The sequence below is a fragment of the Bombus affinis genome, unplaced genomic scaffold (assembly GCF_024516045.1).
Source record: "Bombus affinis isolate iyBomAffi1 unplaced genomic scaffold, iyBomAffi1.2 ctg00000160.1, whole genome shotgun sequence".
NCBI classification, from domain to species: Eukaryota; Metazoa; Arthropoda; class Insecta; order Hymenoptera; family Apidae; genus Bombus; species Bombus affinis.
The window spans coordinates 250,999-273,950 of NW_026108875.1; the positions used below are offsets into that span (position 1 = coordinate 250,999).

Below are 22,952 nucleotides of genomic sequence, written 5' to 3' on the forward strand. Positions count from 1 at the left end.
ATTCTTATATTACATGCTGTTATTATTACTTTTGTACACGATAGATTGGAATATCAGTACAATTTCTTTCTTTCAGTAATATTCGATGATTCGTTAATTTATTAACCGCTATATTGTACGTGGTAAGTAGAAAAGCAACGATTGTACAAGAATGGCATTTGGAAAAATATTTGACTTACTTGATAATCTGTTCCTTTGCCATTTAGGACCAGAGAAGTATCCAATTTCCTCGGGATTTGTTATTTTATATAGGTTGGGGTTGATAATCAATCTCGGATCCACTCGGATTGGTTATCACACCTTTTATTTTCTCTCTTATACAAAACACCAAATCACACAGCAAACGTTTAAACTCTCCCAATGCGTCTTAGCAATTAAGGCGTGGTCGACTCCTATGACAAAAGAGCGTCGTTAGGAGTCGTACCAACACAACCCTAGTAACCTTTTAGTAACTAGCGGTCATACCAACTGAGCATTTCTCAACAGGATTTACGTCGATCGATAATTCTTCCACTATTGTATCGTTGTATTCTGTGGAGACATCGTCTTTTTCATCGTACAGAATCAATTTCTCAGCTTCTGGGCATTCCACGTCGAAGACGTCACCGGAATGATTATAAAATCCCTGAACATCGTGGCTTAAGGAATCGCGTTTGCTTCGTTTCGACTTTCTCTTACTTTCTTCAACTTCGAATTTATTCGATTTCCCTGTAACCGAATTATCAACGTTTTACCACGTTTGCCTGTCTTATCTTCGCTATTCTCGTTACGGATAAAATGAAAAAATAGTTGCAAAATTTCTGAAATTGTAAATACGACCAGACTGGAACGTATCAACGACATATACGGTGTCACAAAATTGTGACAAGTCAATATTCCAGTTGTTAGTTTGTTGAATTTACGCCACCGCTGATTAAACGTATCACGCTTTAATAGAAAATTCAATTTCCCAGCGGGGAAAATGGAATTTTGCGCTAATTAAAGTATTGCGCTTTTGTACAAAATTCCATTGTTTTCTGTTGCCCGCGAAAATGCAATTTTACGACGGACATTTCAGACAAATTTCCATCAGACGGCTTTCCATCCGTAAAAAAGAATGCTATCTATAAAAGTGTCAATGGAAATTGATCAAAGTAACGTCAAACAAACCCGTTTAAACAGCGAGGTAAATAGACCAATTGCTTTTAACAAAACCTGTATCGTTGCTCTTAACCGTTTCACTTTTAAATATCAATCGGCGCTGTTCCTCATTAAAATTTCGATTTAAATCGAACGAGAAATACAGCGTAACACTCGGAATTTTCTATCGTTTCTCAACCATACTTCGAATATTTACGTCTCATTCTTCGATTCATAGGATCGCGATGTTGGATTCTTCGATTTCGATACAAAAACGTTTCACAGATTTCGACGCGGGCAATTTAATTAAGAGAACAAATAATTTGTTTATAAACTGCCAATTACGTGCCTTGAATTTCCGATATATGCAATAAATTTCATTGCTACTTGACCTAAGTGGGTCATAAAGTTGCAACCGTGTAAACCGTGCCACGTAATTTTATTGCATTCAATTTTCCACGTTTCCAACAATTTATCAAATTAGAATTTATCCGCGCATCGTACGAAATTTTTCATAAAAATTGATTAATAATAGTAGATATATAGCTCCTCGTATTCGTAAAACAGATTTTTAATCTGTAAACAACGAGTCGTGGTAATTACGATACGATCGATTTTCAACTTAGCAAAATTTGTTTCCATTTAACATTCACATCCAGATTGTATTTCCTTTGTAATAAATTAATTATATAATTAAATAAATTTATTATTCGAACCGATATTCAGATACAGTTCGAGTATACTTGATAAATTTTCAGACTCGATTCTCCAAGTCGAAAATGAGAACGTTTTATCCTATACTTTTTCTTCATCCCCTTGACCGCGGATTCGTTAGTGAGCCCAGGATCATTGTCATTAGCTTCTCGAGTACCTAATTATCCGATTACTTGTCCAATTCCATCATAGTCATATTTGCACTAGTAAATATCTCCTTTATTGCATAATGATCACGTCTAGCGCCAATAGGGATTCGTTCCACGCCCTCAATCCTAACTCAAATCTTAACGCCGACCCGACATATATATATATATATATTCGTTTGTACTACGATTACTCTCATACTCTATGTATGGTATTATAATATCGACGCTATCAGTTCTTACAGTATCACGATCAGAGTCAATTTTAGAATAGAAGAAGCAATTAACGGCGGATCGCAAAGTAAGAAGCTTATAACATAATTGGCAAGGAAGTCGATAAATCGATCAACCAATCACCTACATCCAACCGTCTAACGAAAGATGAAAAGCCATCGCGATAACGATCCTTCTCACCTGCAGGATTTTCCGGATTCACAGACACGAAGCTCGAATTATTCCTGATCGACCACCACTTTTCGTTTTTCGGCTGAAACATCACATGCTGGCCATTCGTCAGCGGCTGAACGAAGAACGATCTCTGCCCGATCAACATCAAGGCGTACACTTCTTCTTCGCATATCGTCACGACGACGAAGGAACTCGCGTCTCCTTCCAAGCTGCCTTGTCGAAGATCGCAGTTCGCCTTGGCGTTACGTCGCTCGGACTTGGTTTTACCCTGACGCACCCAATTCACGGTGAAATTCGACGACAGTATCAATCGATCGTTGGCCATGGTCCTTAAGGTCCAGTTGCTGATCTCGAGGAACACCGGCTCTTAGTGGAGATACTCGCGCCAAGTTTCTCGGTCTTCGTGGGTCGATCTTCTGTTCCGCGCGCTCTCATTCGGGATCACTCGAGGGTAAACGATCTCGTACTCCTGCAAGCTTTGCAGAAAGTCGCTCATTCGCGACTTAGTAGCGATCGTGCCGAGCAGCCACGTGGCGAGGAGAAAACTGGGAAGTTTCGATCGCGTCATGTCTCGCGCGCTTTGATCGAAATTTCAATAGGATTTTCTGGCTACCCAGAACTCGCCAGGCATGCTCGTTCACTCGCAGACGTAGTTATCGCGATGAAAGCAGCTAATTCGCAGACCCGATATTCTCATTTCATTTCGCCGGTTCGTAACGCTTTCGAAACGCCGTGTCATATAGACGCGGATGCGACGATACTCTCGCGTTCTAACATTTTCAATGTCTCGCGCTTTATCACGTAGCTCGCGCGGAAGTAATACGAAGGTGAATCGTTGGTTTTAATACACAGGGTGTTGTTTAATCGATCGTATAATGGAGAAAGGAACGATTCTACGGTACACCAGAGATGAAATGAAATCATAGAATGCAGTGGTTTTGTAGGTAGTGCTTTATCGAAAAGATTAACCGTGAATATTTGCTCGACCTATTTATACCAAATTGATACAGAATCTTAAAATACAGACGAATCTTTCTCAATTTCCTTCGATCATCGTCTCTAGGCGTTCGAAACTGCCTCGTTGAATTCGAACGTTCGTCGATTTCCTTCGACGTCTTTCAATTTCTTCTTTTTTCAATCGCCGTTCGCCTTCTCAAAGCTGTCTTCGAACAGAATTCTTAGAACGACTTCCAATTCCTTTCGATTCGTCCAATCGTTTAGCTTTACGAAACTGTTTCGCTAAACTCCTTTTTCCACTGTACTTGCGTATCGTAACCAACTCGTGGGCGGTAACTCGCGTCGATTAACGATTCACCACCAGTAAAGTAACCGGGAATGCAGCAAACTAGTAGTCGGTAGAACGAAGCGGAACGTAAGTGGAGCGAGCGATAAGAGCGATCGCGACAATCGCACGCCTCGCCGTGCGATTCCCACACGAACGAATCATCAAATTCGAGCCAAAGATTCTCACCAACTCGAAGATTCGCGCCAGTATTTTCCACGCGCGCGTCACAGAAATTCGAACGACTTTCGCGAAAAGGACGGAAGGATAAGACGATCGATCGGATCTCGGGTCGATCGCGATACCCCCGGACAGAAGGTTTCGACGAAAAAGTGGAGTAGACGCGACGAAGGAGCGTCGTGCAGCAACTGGTGGCCAATTTATTCACCACGTGCCGTATGAATTTAATTTTCTTTCGCGCAAGAACGATCCACCATCGGAGAAAGTAGAATATAATTAATTTCGATCTCGTGTCGATCGCGACGTTCCGGATGGAACGTTTCGCCGAAGAGGTGGAATAAACGCGACGAAGGAGCGTCGTGCAGCAACCGGTGGCCATTTTTTCCACCACGTGGCACCACGTGGAAATTTAAACGTTTTCCATGAAAATGATGCACCATCGGTAAAAGTAAAATACGATAATTAATCGGTCGTCGAGTCGAACGTGATATTCCGGATAAAATTTTTCGATGAAAAAAGTGGAGTAAACGCGACGAACGAGCTTCGTGCTACGACTGGCAGCCACATGGAGGGATGAACGCGGCTGGAAACGCACGCGAGTGCAGCGGCGAATTGTGCGTAAGAGTAAGCGCGAACGCGAGACTGGAAAAAGCACCAGCGCTTACCGCCCACTGAAGTTCTAATAATGGCAGCTTTATGTGCAATCACCGAGAAACGAGGATGCTGGCGAACGCATTGTTCGACCCCGACCGAGACGATTTAACAAGGGCCGAGGATTTCATCTTGAACGTTGCTCTTGTCACGACCGGCATACTTCAAATCCGATGGACCGATGATGGAGATAGAGATGTGGCGGCCTTGGCGACAATGTTGTGTACAATTTTCTAATGTTATGTGTCCACGAGAAAATTCCCATTCTATTGGGTTTTCTCAAAAGTTTCTTTCGTTTTATAAGGAAGTGACAGATGCACATCATTTTTTGTGTTACATTATGATCCATTTTGTTCTATTAGTAGAAAACGGATCATACAAAATTCAATAAAATAATATAAAAGAAAAAATGTTGTGCATCTATTATTTTCTTATAAAACAGACAGAGACTTTTGGAACAACCTAATATGTTTCTCATTGACATCCTTGGGAATTAAGTAGAGGATAATGGAAAAATGGAAATCGATAAAAAGTATTTATTATTATATCGAGAGTTTTAATGAGTTTTTTTTTTTTTTAGAAAAGTTTGTTACTTTATACAATTTATTGGTAGTGTATTGCTATATCAATTTTTCTAAAATTTACAATTTAAATTACATTGGTTCGTTGAACGATCGAGTAATAACTTAGCAGTGTTTTAAATCTCATTCTCGTAGATTTGATTGTATTTGTAATTATTATAATTATGAGCATCGTATTCTTAAGAACATCCCCTTTTTACATTATCAATTGTTCTTTGATTTATCGACATCATTAGAACGAGAACATCATTATTATTTCCTTATTTCTGAGCTTCGTATTATCGATATCGTCGTAATTTTATTGACTTATTAATCAATATTCATCGTAATATTATTATAAAACACATAAGGAATGAAACTCTATGTACACATTTATAAAATGAAAACAGCATTTTCATTGGTAATGCGATAAATCTTATGTATCGTGTTGTTGTGTAATATTACAGTGTATGTTACAATGTACGTATAAACGCGTTAATAGAACCAATTATTCTCATCGGCGACTAAAATGATTCACGATCGTGTGTTACTTCGTCTGCAATGTCAGGACGGATACATGATAATTGTTAATGTAATTTGTAATACTAAAGCTAGAAACAGATCGATCCCTCTTATCGTCAGATCGTTCGCAGCACCGGTACCGATATTGCAAAACGATTTCTCGCAGCAAGTGGTGCAAGCGGAGAGTTTTGTTCGTTCACCGACCACTATACATCCGGAGTCGCATTTGTTAGTACACTTTCTCTCCACCGACCAAGTTTGTGGACTAGACGTTGAATCTTCGGTGCTGGTAGTGTAAGAAAATCGCTTTACCTGAAGAGAAAGAAGCAAACGTGAAAGGAATATTTGCAGATTTTAAACTTTCACGATGTTCGTTATATGACATGTCCTAGCGGATCGCAAGAGACACTCGTACGCTAAAATATAGTATTTCTTTTAATTTTGTCCGAGTACGAGCTCATTTTGGGCGGCATTAAACCACGAACTTGATAGTATCGAGCGAAAAGAGAAAAAAGAAGACTGAAAAGAAAAGATGAGAAAGAATTCTACATGTACGTAGAATGATTCTTGATACTAAAATTAAATTAATATTTGCAACAATTCCTTGTTTCACTCTGTATGACATTTCACATTGGAACTTGTAACGAACACGAGTGAGTGTGAACGTAACATATTTTTAGTCAAGGGAATATCAATTTTCCAGAATATCTCGCATCATTTCCAGAGAATACGGCTCGTTCATGGTTAATTCGGTCGGTTAATATCGATTACGGATTTCGTAAAATTTTTGCCGTGTATGTGCAAACTGTACAATTATATCATATCCAATATCATTGTTGATTACCAATAAATAAGAAGAACAAATAAAAAATTGCATTTGCATATTCCCTCAAATGTGTACACCATGTACATATGTTCCTATAAAGCGGATTCAATTTCAATAAAGTACGTAATTATTATGAAACTGAATTGATCGACTATATTGAACATTTCCAAACACTAAAATCGCGTTATGAACGAAATGAAACTGTGGCTCTATCTTGAACAGCCTTCTCTCGCTCTCGTGTTGACGATAACTAATATCGCTTTTAGCTAGCTGTTTGCTATATTCTATTTGCTTTAAAAGCACGCGATCAAAGCAAAATATCAAACATCTGCTGAAACACGTGCGTGACCTGTGTATAATCAACAAGCGTTTGAATCGCTGTTATCATTTGTCATTACCATACAGGTCCTTTTATCACCAGTGCACTTGTGCCCGAAAGTGGTGAAGTTTCCGGTCAGATTGGCGCATCTCTCTCCATCTTCCATTGTATCACACTGATGACACCATAAATCGTTTGCTCGTTCCGACGCTGCGTGAGTTCGATGTTCCGTAGTTAACAGTTGGCCTGATCATCGGACACAATCAACCGACAAATACGTATTAATTAATAGAAATCGTGATTTATCCTAGATTTCTAAAGATTATTAAAATCGACGTAGGAATCGGACGTAAGACGTTGGGCAAATCGTTGTCTACTTTTTAATGCTTCGCATCTTTCTCTCTTTTATTTCTTAGAAATTACTTCCTTCTACTTCTTCCTTTCTTTCATTTTTCAAACAAATGTGTCGTGCTTTCATTAACGTCAGATTTTTGTACATTTTTGTAGAAATAAATAGATATTAGTCTTGACTTTTACAGACACATCGGCGATATGCGTAAGATGAAATTTCGTCGCGTTCGTTGACAAGATTGCTAGGAAGATTGCGGAAAGGGATATCATCGAGGAAATCGTCTAATAAGGTGAAACATCGGTTTAGGTTTCTTATTTACAACGGAATTCTTCGGATGTTTAGCTTTTCCGTCGAATAGCGTCTCTAACGATATTTCGCCAAATTTTCCTGCTGTTCTTGCGATACGTCCGACGGTAAGACTTGGCAAGCAAAATATCGTAAACGTATCCGGAAATTACGAAAAATTTATTTCGATTTATTTCAATTAAACGTATTCCGAGAGCAGCAAACGTATTCCTTATCCATTGGCAGGTAATCAACGAAATCATACACGGGTACTTAAAAATACCTACAGTTATGAAAGATATTTCCAAGTTCGGAAAAACGCTTCCACGCAAGTTTGACCAATCGTACCAATCCTCTAGAGTTTCAGCTTCTTAACAGATTGGATCATCTCCGAAGACTAAACAGACGGTATACGACTACGTTTGCATCTATACGACAATTGGATCTACGCAAGACTGCAGATTCGATATCCACGAAATATTCTATGTATATTTCATGAAGTTAAAAATTATACTGTTTTATTTCACATCTGGTTCCAATAGAATAAGATGGATTAAACGTAATTCAATAAAATAATTTAAAACAAAAAATGTTGTGCGTCTATTATTTCCTTATAAGATAGACACTTTTGGGACGATCTTATGTTAAAAATTCTCTGTGAAAGTTGATTGTAATATTCTTCTTATCTAAAGAAAAAGAGAAAATAGAAATAGATGTATTCAGTATGAATTATTTATTTTATACATAGGAAACATAGGCAAGACGGTAAATGAAAAAGGTAGCCTCGAAATGAGAATTCATCGCGAAGCTTATCACGGAAGAAAAGTCAATTAAATGCACCGTGGACGATGATCGTTGTTTACACGATTCGTAACACAAATGGCTAACACCTACGAGTGAAGGCTTCAACAGGTGCACTTTCCTCTATATGCAGTTTATATGTAGAGGAAGATCTTCGCTATAAATAGACGAAACATCGTTCCTTCAGACATCTAGTGAAAACTCCTTCAACGAAACACGCTCCTAAAACGCAACTTGCTCGTAAAACAAATAGGGCCATGTAATTGAAAGGAACCTGGAGAAAGAAAGAGAAAAATGGGAAGAAACAGAAACTTCCATTTTCCATTACAGAAACGCTCTTTGTTAAAAGAAAAATTCCTCAAATTAAAAATTCTCATAGACGAAATACCGCCATTGTCTATCCTGGCAAATTATCTTCCGTCCTAACCAGTTACCTATTCTTGACGAGTATACTCGTCACGCGTAAAAAGCAGTTTTTGCTGTTTAAACTGCAATTTCAGCGAAAACTAAAATATATTCGTAAATTTGAAGACGTTTCGACCATTTGGAAGCCAGGACCAGGTAAAACGAACAAATGAAGAGATATAAATAATTATTATGAAAAAACTATAATACAGCGTGAACAAAGTAGTTGTTTTGTCCTTTCTAACGCATTTTAGTCGCATTAGTCGCAACGGCTAACTGGTCAATACATTGTCGAGTCGATCAACTTTGGTATTCCGATCGTATCGACGTGAAAATCGGCGTGACGAATAAGGCGCAAGAATCGTTTTCTTCTCTCGCAAATACCGAAGATGGACAACGCGTATCGGCGAATTTTTAATTTCAGAAAAATGTAATTTGATTCGTGGCGAAACGTGTGAGAAACGCGTCGAATTAAAGAGGCGAAGGTTTAAGCAGCCCGATAAAGCGAGTGAAATGCGAGGCTTACCATTGATGCTTACGACCATGGAGATAGACGCGACGATCAGGAAGTACGTGACAGGGTACATGTATCGGCCATGTTGATAACGTCTAGCGCGTCACATTCGAAAATAAATTCGGCTGTTTAAATTGCGATCGGCTGATGTCATTGGCGCATTGATCGCATGCTGGTGTATGGCAGCGAGCGCGTTGCGACGCAAAACGAGCGGATTTGGGTACAATAGGCAGCCATATTGAGAATAGCCGGAGTCTGCGCTGGATGGGTACAGCTGCTCCAGAAACCTTGAAGCCCAAGGAAAATCAATATCCATGGCAGCCGGAAGGTCCTGTTCGTTCAGCGGGAACGTTTGACGTCAAAGTTTCTGCGCATTCGCATCACACCCAGAAAAAAGAAAATTCACTGTCACTGAATCAATGATTTGTCGACACCGCAACTAAAATTCAACTTACAATGCCTCGAAAGCTAAAATAGTCCGACACTCGTCGTAAAAACATCTTTCGTTTCGTACGTTCATTCGAACGAAATAACTCGTCTGCAACTGTGGACCGAACCATTTGAATTTTGCTCGACGAGTTAGAGGAAATCTTCGAAATGTGTTATTTAAATCTTCGTTACAGGTCCAGCTAGAAAAGTTGTAAAAAGCTACCTTTACTTTCTTCTTCGCTATTCCGACTAATTGTACTTCTTTCAACATTTCTTTACACGTCACCTATTGTTAATCTTCCCAATTCTTCTAACTCGTAAAAAAAAAAAAGAAAAAAGGAAAGAAACAAATTGTTTGACTCAATTTTTGAAAAGTTATTCTGTTTTAAAGAACGCACCAACGCCTCCTATAGCCCGTTACACGAGACTTTTCGGGATTTTGTTCGTTTTGTAACGAAACACGACTATCCCGATCACATTGGTAGAACTTGAAATCATCCTGAAAGTGCAAATGTAAAAGGCAGAAAATAGTTGTGGCGAATATTTGGGGGGAAAAATAGTACATAGTATAGATAGGTATTTTGAGCGTACAATAAATATCAAAAATTATTCCATTGAATATCGAGACGTATCGGTACAACAGATAATTGACTGTTTAATTAATTTCGTCAAATTAATTTCCTCCACGAGATACACCATAAAGAGCTATCTTCAACATGTTATAGACGCTAAATACTGTCCCATTGAACATTGAGATGCATCGATGTGATGGATAATTGACTGTTTAATCACTTTTGGAATCTCTGCGAAATATACACTCGCACTAAATATCTTGTTACTTAAAATACAATATAATATGTAATATGCGATATGTAATATAATATGTAACATACACGTACACACGCGATATATTTATAAAGAAGCACGTATCAGAGTTGGAATAATTTCGTGAGCAACAGTAGACGGTAAATGTAATTTGCAAACGACCTCTTTATCAAATATCGATAAACGCGATCGATATGGAAGGGATCAGTGCTTATGCTGGCCAAATATTCCGTCATCATTCAAACATCCATCGAAACTAATCCCAGTACATACCATTCGAATAATCGAGTAACTTCGTTATCACGTATGATACAGTGCAATTACTTGATTGCAATGATATCTCAACGATTATTAACAGATACCAAGATGTCTCGACAGTTGCAAAAATCTTTTATAAATAAATTACACGTGGCTCGCGAAGCTGTTTGTTGCTGGAAACTTTTTGCGTATATGATATACGAAGCATTTCGAAATGATCATTGCAGCACTGTAGCGAGACACGCCTAACTTGATCGTATCGGTGAAATTTCAAACGGATTTGGAAGTGTGCATAGAAGTTATATTTATCAGGGACACGTACTTTCCAAAAATCATCAAACTATTCGAACAGTCAAGTATTATTTAGTATGTTAATAAGTAATACTCTTAAAGAGTTAGAAAGAATAAATTTTCGGAAAATGGAACAATTTGACTTTCAAATGGCTCGTACGTGATGTAATCATCTGTTTGATGAACTTTTAATTGCTATCGTAGATAGGATCGTAAAATACTACGAATGTTACAGACATTGTCGTGATTTTCCTATAAAGTAACACACGACGCGTAGTCCGTTTGATGTTCGATTTGCTTGGCTCTTGTAATCCAATTTCAATAAAATTGTACAAAATGCACGTGATACGAAAGAAAATATAAAATATACAAAAGACTCTTTACTTCTCTTTTTTTTTTCTTTTCAATCATATCCTCAAAAATATGAATTTGCATCAAAATCTACAGTCTAATTAGAATATTAGAAAGAATATTCAGACAGACGATGTATATAAAGGAGATACAAATTACGACGATGAGAGAACTCGCAAGATATTTGTATCTGTGAAATTGCAACTGTAATAAATATCTATAAATATCTACGCCGATTAAATTTTTGATACACTTCGGATTCTCATCGGAAAACCAGTAATAACATATTTCTATTTCGTAATATATTTCTGATATACAGAGGATGCTCTCAAAAATATATACACCCACTTTAATTAAATGGTATCGTGAAATTGCTGCATCGTATTATTACAATTTTTATACAAATCTTCCTTTCCTTCAATTTTGTGTACATTTCGGATGTATTCCTTTCTTTTAATCCTATTAATGGATCGATAGATTTAATTTTATAAAATTGATTTTTTGAATATTTATACATTCCATATCTTTTTAAGCACCACGTCACATGATTCTTTCGGTAGAAATAACTGCGTAAAATTACATTTTCTCTGTACCTGGGAGCTTTTGCGCGGTGAATTTTATACGATCGAAGCCCCTTTTTCGAGTGGCGTGGGTGCTTCGGCATGGGAAAGTGCCTCTCCATTATCGTTTTAGCTGGCTGTTTCCATTTGTATAAAATCGTCGTTATTATCGTCTTTATCACAACGAAACCATCCCATTACATCAGTGTATTTAAGGTTTCCCCACAGTTACCCCATCATTCGAGCAATCCACGTGCTTTACATAATTCTCAATATCACGTTTCCATTTTCTAACATCTGTGACTGTAGCTTTTCCAACGTCACGTACTCTTGATGAATTCTATCGCCGATTCTTACACCACCTCCCACGTTTTTAATTAAATTGTATTTTCTTTCTGTACGACTGGAACGTTGTTAGTTTCATACCAAATTCTTATTTATCGGAATTCTATTCTATTCTATTCGAACAGAGAAAAGAATGTGTAGATTTTTTAAAAAGAAACTGTTTTTTCGAGCTATCGCGGGGAGACGCGGTCGTTAGAATACGCGTCAACGGGAGTCGTAAATTCCCGTTACGATTAGAATGATCGACACCACGAATAGTTCGATCCCCGTATTTCGATTAAGATAATAGGGGTGATTCAGGTATGATAACACTGTGGCTCACAGAGTTAAAATATATATTTCCAACAATTAGTATACACGATTGAATAGATATAAACACTTAATAACTTATCACGCTGCAATAATATAGATATGAAAGTAACACGGTATGAGACTTAATGTTAGAAGTTAGATCTTTGACTGTGGTAGGAAATTCTGAGAGATATAGAAACGGTGAGAGTTATAGGGAATGCAGGAACTCTAGTCACCGTGAGAGACGATGGAAAACTCTGAAGCTTATTCTAATGTGAATACGGAGGAAAGCTTGGTATGGGTGTGCCCTTTGAACGAAGAACGCGGATTCGTTGCTTACATTTTTAGTTAGTAAAGTGAGGGCAACAATCCGCGATGTCGATTGGTTGGGACCAATGTTAGGAAGGAAGAGAGGAGGAAGAAACCTCCTACCAACTTGGGTCCTAGGCGACATTGTTTACAGGGAAACTCAGATTTTTCGTTAGGTATATCTCCGCTTTCTTCGTAATTCTGAAGAGCACGTAATAAACCCAAGGACCTTTCTAAAAACCGGCCGAAAACTCTTCTGGAATTAGAAAGTCTTTTCTGGCAAACAGATGTGCTTAGACCATGTGTGCGAACAATGCAGCTAGAATTGCAACTTTATAGTGGGTCCTTGGGCCTCTGGAGTGTTAGAAGGACGGCAGATAGACCGTTGGTTGGCAAGCCGCGCGGGATGGCGTGCAGATGTGTTGCGCGACAGAACAGAAACTTATCCGTCACTGAGAAATGTTAGGTTCGACTGATAAAACGTACAGACACCAGAGTATTCGTGGGAGCAGTCGAACATCAACGATTCTACGATCTCGGCATATTCCACCTCAAACACGATTCCGTAAAATTCAAACTAATCGTCCAGCGAGCTGTTCCATGTTTTCCAAACTGAACAGATCGTGAGCATCGGCCAGCGATATGGGAAATGAAGATAATTTCCAATTGTTCGTAACATCTGACGATCATTCGACTTAAAACATAGTCCTCGCGGTCGCGGCAAACAAGTTACGCAGGCAATTTGTCAGCTGTCGAACGAGAGAGCTGGCTGGTTGTACCGCGTTGAAGCAGAGCGATTCGAAGAACGGCAGAGACGCGAAAGGGAAGCGTTCACCGAGAATACGTCCGTTTCGTCTTTCTCGTTAGACGGTGGAAATGAATTGGCGATTTCACCATGAATACTACAAAGGAAGTTAACGCTGTAACTGGCGCGAGTTTCGCGTGAAACGTAGCCTTTGACGAGGTGAAAGCCGGTTTGTTTGCGCGTCTCGCCGAACAAATCCGATAACTAAAATTGTCTGACGAAATTGTTTTACACGAGCCGTGTTCTCGGTAACGCTAGCGGCTATTTAATCAAAATTGTCGGCCGCGTTTCTCGTTGGCCGTTCGATCGACCAACGTGTAATTAAAATGATAATCTTAATAGATCCTCATGGACATAGATAGCGAGGCTGGCAGTTGGCGAAGCGAGCTAAGCAAATAGCGAATTATATCGCGTGTTATAACTGGATCGTGGAAGTTTGCGCATATTTTTACACTGATAAATTAACCCTGCTGCTGATCCTCTAATATTTCTCGTTCGATCTCATCTATTACAAATAACAGATACGTAAGACAACATAGGAAAATATATAAGTAAATAGTATCGCGAATAATTACGAATAATTGCATTCATTTTCGTTAAAGGTAAATTATATTGTATTTACGTGCCAAGGATAGAACTGAAATTGCCGCTGATATTGATTTATTCTTGTTAAATTTCAATGTCAGAATAAAAAAGTTTAGCAGTTAGCGGTTGCGACCTCTTTGAAAAGCGTGTACCTAAAAGTGTGTCGCGAACAGTAAGCGATGGCGAGTATACTCGTCGAACACGGAGTACGGGTGGCTGTTATAATATAGAATTCAGTTGTTACGAAACGACTGTTTTATTTTTCAATTTAGTACTGACGGGGCTCGTCGTAACGTAAAATACTGCCATCTCTTCGTGACGAGTATACTCGTGGAAAACAGCCAATTGGTTAAACCAGGACCAGATCACGATACCGTTTAAAGATGAAATTTGTAGAATGGTTAGAGTTAGAGAATATCGGAACTTTGTATTATTATAACGTTTACCATCGCTGCGCTCTCGATATTAACCCTTAACTGCTGCTCTGGGACTCCCAGACGATATAAACATCCGCGTAACTTCGCTCTCGAGCAACGCGTGATGTCAAGTAATTTTCAATTAAGTCGCCCCTTATGACTATAACTTATAACTTCTGATCTTTGTTCCGTATAGGAGTAATTGAGAACGTACAACTTTCCTTTCGCTTTGTTTCGTCTTGTCCATTATGGATGAAAATGCGATTATAGTTACGAAACGAATCATTCTTCGTTGATCGCGATACAATGGAAATGTTTACAGCGAACGTTCCCGAGTGCTTCGAATAAAGAAAGAACGATGCAATACGATACTCTTTGACTTATAAATAACTTTCCTTTGAGACCAATCGGTGGATCAATTTTCTGGCTCCGCAGACGCAATGTTACACGTAATCCTAGGAATCGTGAAGTTTTCAGTCTTTTCTAATATTATTTTTCAACTTGAAATTCAATCTATTGGACGTAGGAATATTTTTACTGTAAACTATTAGAAAAATGTCCATCGTATAATCGACGAGCATCGCGAGAGTAATATCCAGGCTTTAAATTCTAAAGGCTCGTTACCGTACAACTGTAGTAGGCAACGTCGTTGCTCTAAACACGTACGTAATTTTGTTCACATTGTATAACCGATAACTATTTTCTTTTTATTATTTCTTTTTATTCGAATGTCCTTCAGCTTTCGCTTTACCACCGTACATCATCCCTACGTCATGCACCGATACTATTTTTCTTTTACACTGTGACACTTACTTGTCTGCTTGACCATGCGATCCTGATCATCATGCAAATGGTCCAAGACTGTTGTCGTAATACTCTACGGAATAACTAAAATTGTTGTATCGTTCTAACACGTTATAGATTTTATTAAAGAGGAACGTTTACTCGATAGAAGACTCAGATTCATGAAATAAGACACCGGTTTTCCCTGACGCCACTTTACGATATAAATAATTAAACTTTTTCTCCCTCGTATATGGAAAGCTTAAAATACTTTTCCTGTATTATCTATGCCAAATCTCCTGTCAATTTCGTTACTAAAATAAATGTTACAGTTATCAGCAATAATCGCCTGCACTCGACTATACGTTTCTTTAATTAAAAATTTATCAAAGCGAAGTCTTCGATTCTTTAAATTCTGCAAAATTTGATGAAACGCGCAATGACTCGAAACTTCCGACGAGTAATGTACGCGAAAGACTCTGTATACTCGTTAGGTCGTTCCTCAAACGAGAAACAGATCGAACTGTTCGCGTTCGAGTCAAACGTAAAGGGAAAAGATTAAATTTCCTAACTTTTCGTCGATAGGATCTTCATCGACGTTTATGACAGTTGACTTCTCTTAATTAGCGAAGCTTCAAGCTTTCGATATTTCCAAGTTTCAATAATTCTCATTCTCCGTTCGCCTTTCAATGACCGTTATTAGCGTGAGCGTGTGTCAATAATCAAAGCGAACGATGCTCTTTTGAACCTTCCTTTCCTCTTCCATTCGTCTTCCTTTTCAGAACGGAATAATGGCTAGATCTACTTTACTCGTTGCGCTGATTTAACGAGTGCGTGTTTATTCTCTCTTTATTCTTCGTCTGCTTCTGCCCTCGCGTCTGTTGAACATCGATTCGATTGCTGAACTCGACTGTGTGATTCTCCTATCAGGAACGACATTTGCGTCGGAATATACATGTTACGGTCGTTCTTTAAAATTCTTCTAAATTAAAAGTTCCTTAAAACTCTCCTAGCTGCAAAGTTCTTCTCCTGAAAGAGTCGCGGTAAACGTGGATATCCGACGTTACGCGTTCGTTAACGAGCATCTCTTATGTCGAATATTACAAAGCAACGATTTACCCAAAATATAGAAATATCTTCCGAAATAGCGGACTCATCGTTAGATTATTAGATCGCGGATGTTCGTGCATTTGTGGGAATTTTAAAAATGTAAAAGTCCATGAAACGTTTAGGAAACGTAGAGGATGAAATAAATCTCTATCCGTTTCGGTTTATTCAGTCGTATTCGTGAAAGTAGCAAACTGCACGAACATACGTATATTATTATTATTATATCTTGTTTTTGCGAAAAGCATTTCTCTTGCAAGCATTTGCCTTTTATATTTCTTACTTTTGGCGTTCCGCATACTTATAGGAAATTGCAGCTTAATCGTTGCAATAAAACTTATCGCTTTCTATTTTCCGTTTCTGCACATCTTCGCAAATTTATCGTATTAGCGACGTGAAGTATAACGGACGATTGATCGTAAATTGAAATCACAAATTCCCCATCGACCATTTCACAACAGACTGCCGCAGTTGCATGTTTTATAGGGGTGAATAGCCGCAGAGAAATCGATTCCAGTTCTACAAGGGACAAGTGTTATTGCTTTCATTTGAGCGCTCTGCCTAAGTATATTGTTCGTGGATTTACTGCAACAATGTTTGGGATTCTGAATTGCAACCTCCCAAGAGAAAACTTCGAAATGCTCTAAATATCGTATCGGCTACTTTCACGTAATGATATATTTGTTTTTTGACAAATAAATAAAGAAAAGAAAAGAAGAGTAAAATACACATCGAGAGTATTTTACCTGGAATACGTATTCAAGGATTATTTGCAGATTTTTCAGACCAAAGATACTTTTGTAAAGTGTATAATCATTTATCTGGAAAGTATTAAAAGTACTTCGTTTCTAGTAGGATTATATAATATCAATATCGTATTTAGGAAGTTGTGAAATTGCGAACTTATTAATAGGAAACACCATATAGATACAGAGAATGAAATTACTGATCGATACGGAGGATATTAATTCATTTAATATCTTGGCGATAGCAGATGATCGCTTTGCAATTAATCAGTACTCTGCAATTTATAATTGGATATAATGCAGTTAATTATTTAAATCAATTGTTACGTGTATAAAGATTGATAGCAGGTATTTATAACTTTTCTGCGATTTTCACATTAAGCATGATGAAGCAGTTGAATGATTAATTGATTCTCTTTAACATAGCCATGAGGGAGACGAATTTTTTTAAAAAGAAATATTCTCTTACCAACTACCGTCGGTAAAATACCGAGCGTAGGATTAAACTGTTAGTTGTGAAAACTATTAATATTAAATTAACGTTCGTTGGGACGATATTCGTTGGAATTATATTTTCAAAGTCTCATCTTTATGTATACTACCTGAAGTATAATATTTCTGCAAATAGTGAAATATAAAATAGTGAAATGACGATGTTACAGTAAAAATTGTTTTATCGTACAAAATTGAATATCTTTGTGTATTTGCTACGATATAATTATTAAAAAGAAGAAGAAACTTTCGATCATGAGAAAGATGGAATATAATGAAATATATTCAGACATTGAATAAAAATTTTTATTTTCATTTCGGAAGATGGAACGAACACGAAATATGCAGCAAATTTTGCGAATATTTCAAAATGAAGGAACTGCGCAAATATAAATATTTGCAAGTTAATTGCACTTAATATGGAACACCTGACTTTAAAAGCTTCCCAAAAACAGAAACATGCTTTTCTTTTCAATTGCTTTCGAGAAATTAATAAGTCCTTTCTGTGTCGCTTTATAAATTCTTTTAACATCGATATTACGTTTTTTTCTAATATTAAATTCTAACAATTTCTTACAATTTTTCAGCTGAAAGTTGTATTAAAATAATTTTGGCAACTGCTGAAAATTGTTGAAATTGTTGCACCAAGAGCGTAATTTCTGGGAAAAAAGGGTCGATGAGAACTCAAATCCTTCCGGGACTGTTTTACTGGCTCTATTAAACAAACATGTTTAATGATAAATCATGCAAAAAGTAATATTTTTTACGTTCATTATTTAACACGACTCTCAGAAAAATTTTATAGGCTGTCAAACGTAACAATCAACTGCATTCGATCAACATGCCTTCATTTTTAAGGAAATATTTCATTTATTATTTGCGTTATTACTTTAATAAACGTTTGCTATACCGTTAACGTTCATATCTATAAACCAACGTTTACTTACAGCTTTACCCTTACATAACGTCAATCTTCGAAAGAATTACGGATTTTTATTATACAATATATTAATCTTAGTTATTATAACGTTAAGTTATTAGCAAAATTACAAGATTGAAGTTACCAGAAGAAAAAAAGCGAGGTGTTCGTTTCCTCTTTTACAAATATAGAAGAGGAAGGTTGCTTAAGAATGATTAAAGCGTAAAATGAAATTCTAATTAAATAAACGCCGTATTACCATTTTTCTACTATAGTTTCGAGTAAATTCCGCGCACTAATCGTATTTCTCTACGGCACAATAATAACATTCTGTTAATCAGTCTTTGAAATGTCACCGCAAATGTTCCATGTGCAACGTGACGTGTATTCCGCGATAATTTTCTTAAACTATATGAAGTTAACGTTTATAACATTCTATAAAGTAATAAGCAAACAAAATGAATAGCCTTCATCACGCTGTATATCCTGTTTGCATATTTAATATTAATATCAAAGCTTCCATGCAAAAAGATGTTGTATTTTGCAAGCGTATTTTATTACCGAGTGCATAATAATTCATTAACAATCCCCACGATTTATCGTCACAGTACGAAAGTACGTTCAATAATTTACATTCTGTTTTTAAACAGCCTGTTGTAGCTATACTTTGTTTTCACGTATTTCAAGTAAACATATCATCGATAAATACACCAGTACAAACGCTATTATATCGATGCAAACGTTAAAACATTTTCATCATGGTGAAATGTATTTGGTACATCAATTTTAGCGAATTCAATTAATGTATGACTAATGTTAAGCATTTACTTTGATTCGTTGAGTTGTAAGAATGAAATTAATTAAAATTTCCTTCAATCAAGGTAGATGTAATTTTAACAGAAAATTCCATTAAATTTCTATAAGTATTTCTAATGGTTACTCTTATGCCTATAGATAAAAATTAAAAAGCAAACTATCCTATAAAAATTAACAGATAAGATTATTTTTTCCTGTTAATTTCTATGCCATAATTGCCTCTTCGATTCCCTATTTCTCTACGATTTATTCGTCTCGTACACAATTTTAACGTAATATTTGTAACAACAGACAGAGATACTTAGTTAGATTTAACACGATTCTTTTTTTTCGCTTTTGTTAACAAATTATTCGCAGACCGCAGCTCCTCCTTCGATAAATTTTAATTCTCATTACGTGTACGTACATAAAACGTAGCGAGTACGAAACAATCACAGAATAACGTGATCTTCGATGAGATGCGATGTTTTAATAAGTTCTGATAATAGATGCATCATTAAATATGTAATTGGAAATGGTTGTTAATCGCGAGCATTAAATAATAATGTAATTTGAAAATAAATTAAATTCGATATATTTATACCGAATATATTAAAGACGTTTTAACATCGACATATTCAACATTTACTACTATTTTCCAGGCACAATATCTTCTTGTCGTTACGTATTTGAAACCTCCATAATATCTGAATTTATTTTAGCGGACAGAGCAGTATGTAAAAGTTTTATTCATTACATTAATGAATAAAAAAAAAAACAACAACAAATCACGAGTATCTTCGTTAACTTACAAGATACGTATTATTAAATATCCAAAGAACAATTCTAAACAATTTTGCAGAAATAACATTCCAAACAAATATAATACTTATTAATTGATATATTAAATTCGTCGGATGCAATTTTTTAATCGCACATGAAACAAACGTATATTTCTCATTTCGTTGAATTGTTTTCTACATTTAAATTATTCCTGGATAGATAAGAATTATACGAAACTCACGAAATAAGGAAATAAGCAAAATAAAAAGAAAAAAAGAAGAAAAAAGAGAAGAAACTGGTAGATTTCACTTATCGTTAAACTTATATTCTTAAACCAAGTTAAACTTAGTTCGCCATCTTCGTGATATTACGCAATTCAACAAACTGTCAGATGCAAATACAACGTTAACATAGAATTGTAACGATAAAAGTTATATTCGAAGTTATGGTAATCTCTTCTGCTATGACTCATCATTGTGCAACTGTAACTTATAGCATTAACAAATCTGTATTTTCAGCCACGTTTCTAACTATAATCGTACATTCCATGTACATAAGTAATGTCCACATTGAGGAAGTATAACGCTTAGTTAATAAATTCGAAACCACATCGTTCGCGTGTAGTCCACGTGAATTATATTTGAATTGTGTTAAAATGGCAATTTGTAAATTTTATAGGTCATATCGAAGGGATTAAGGATATTGAAGGAGAATACATAAATATTCGAGTCGCGTACATAAGTCTTAATATTACGAGCATAAATCTCCAAAATCTTCCGAATCTCCGTCGTATCTCAGCCACGTGAAATTATTTTTCATAATCTTAGTACGTTATTGATCTACGATATAGTAAAAGTTCTATACAATAAGTAATAAGCTTTATACAATAGCTCGTGGTTGATAACTCCGCGTTAAATACAATTTATGGCAACAAAATTTTATCCTATTCTAACAGTTCGTGGAAATAAAAATCGACGGACTTATGCAACTTCCAGTTGGCGAACAAATTAACGCAAGTTTCCAACGAATGAAACGCGAATAATGGGCCAAGGAATTTCCGACGATATGAAGAATTAGGTAACGTTGTCGGAGAAGAGTGCGCGAATGTAATACAATACCTTGGAAAAGTAAAACGTTTCTTTTAATAATGTAAATGGGCTGAAAAATATTGCGGCAGAAGCGAGCAATTACTGATTCTACGTGAAAAACCGAGTGGAAAATGTGGAATAAAATTTGTAAAAATTTCAGTACACCGGTTAAATCCTCAATTTCGATCCTCGGATGAAAAAAAATTAATTGTAATAAATCATACCAGGTGTTTTTCCTATCTTTCTTATTTTTCACGTAGAATCACACTCTGTGTTTCTATTCGATCTATTGGCCAAAATCTATAAAATTCACGTGGCGATCAACGTATCGATGCATTCTGTCAATTAATAAAAGAAGATATAGCTTAACGTAGAATAATCTTTTTTATTGCGATAGTGATGGAAATTTCATTATCGAGATTAATCGTTACCTTGTTGAAAGTCTGATCGGCGCTATAGCGAAAGAGTAGTTAGGCGAGCGGAATCACGGCGTGGAATGGAAAAGCGTGAGAAAGTAGTCTCATAATGTAATTAATGATCGAGGAATCGAAATTCTGTCGTATTTTACAGCGAGGATAAGAACTACTCAAGCGACAATCGAATGTCACTTAAGCGCTCTGGAGATGGAATCAATTAGTACTTGAGTGGCGTTAATTCTTGCGCGAAGATCAATTCTCGCAAACTATTCGAAAAATAAGGATTAAAAGGTTTTTACATAGGGAAGCGTAGGATTGAAGCTTAGGATTTAATTTTGACGCGAATAAATGAAAGTTTAAGAATCGAGATTTAATTGAAATAAAAGTAGGATCGTTAAATTAAAAAACGTGAATAATTCTCAATTTTTGTCGCATATGAAGTATAGACACAAGTCTTTCAAATAATAAAATATTTAACCAACGTTAAATATTTAACTATAACGTGAAAGTAATATAAATGTAAATGAATATCGAACATTCTGAATTATAACACCAATTAATCGCATGCTAATTAATATTTACGAATCATAAGCGAAACACGATGGAAAATCGAAATTCGATATATATATTTCGAACCGTAAAAATAAGATCAGTAGAATGAACATGAGTTGGTGTACACTAGTTTTTTATTAAATGAAAAATAATTGATACGAATAGTAATAATAATAGAATATTTCTTAATTAACTTTTTCATTAATAGATATTATGTTTACATATATACAAATAAATATAATTTTCTACAAATAATATATATGTTATCAATTTAGGATATGAGTATAAAATTTCTCACCATGTCACAAATTTTCCCGAACGTTATTTTTCGCATTTGAACTTGCAGTTGGATACTACGACTATATTTCTTGTATTTGTTTACAAGTTTAATAAAACTATTTTACGCTATGGCTTCGCTTGTTACTTACGGCTTCTTCAAACCAAGCGATTAAGAGATGGAATAAAGCTGAAATTACGTGATATAATATGCGCGTATACTTCGTGTGCCTGACATTACGAGCATCACACTACTTACAAAGGAGATTTTACCTTGTATAAATCATACTTTTACTTTAGCAGCATGATAAATTTTATCCGATTACTTGAAAGCTGTTTGTATTCCGAGTTATTAAGCATCGTTATAACAACGAATGGTGTTGATAATTCTCTAATTTATTTAAATTTCCAAATTAACATAAAGTGTTACGTAATTATTTTATAAA

General features: G+C 36.2%; 2 protein-coding genes across 4 annotated transcripts in view; both read right to left on the bottom strand.

Annotated features, from left to right (window-relative positions):
* Positions 1 to 291, bottom strand: part of LOC126927581 (A disintegrin and metalloproteinase with thrombospondin motifs 3-like) — a 239,304-nt gene extending 239,013 nt beyond the window's left edge. The window contains exon 1 of the mRNA XM_050743644.1: positions 180 to 291. The gene's annotated coding sequence lies outside the window, so the exon portion shown is untranslated. The remainder of the gene's footprint in view (positions 1 to 179) is intronic.
* LOC126927579 (uncharacterized) overlaps positions 1 to 9,285 on the bottom strand; it is a 113,303-nt gene extending 104,018 nt beyond the window's left edge. The window contains exons 1-3 of one of the 3 annotated variants that reach the window (XM_050743640.1): positions 9,097 to 9,285; positions 6,807 to 6,973; positions 5,545 to 5,894 (exon numbers count right to left, since the gene is read on the bottom strand). In XM_050743640.1, coding sequence (XP_050599597.1) covers positions 5,625 to 5,894; positions 6,807 to 6,973; positions 9,097 to 9,157 — 498 coding nt within the window. In that variant the 5' untranslated portion in view covers positions 9,158 to 9,285 and the 3' untranslated portion in view covers positions 5,545 to 5,624. Of the gene's footprint in view, positions 1 to 5,544; positions 5,895 to 6,806; positions 6,974 to 9,096 lie in introns of those variants that run through there. The other 2 variants (XM_050743642.1, XM_050743641.1) reach the window with 2 other exon arrangements.
* Between the last annotated feature and the right edge of the window lie 13,667 nt (positions 9,286 to 22,952).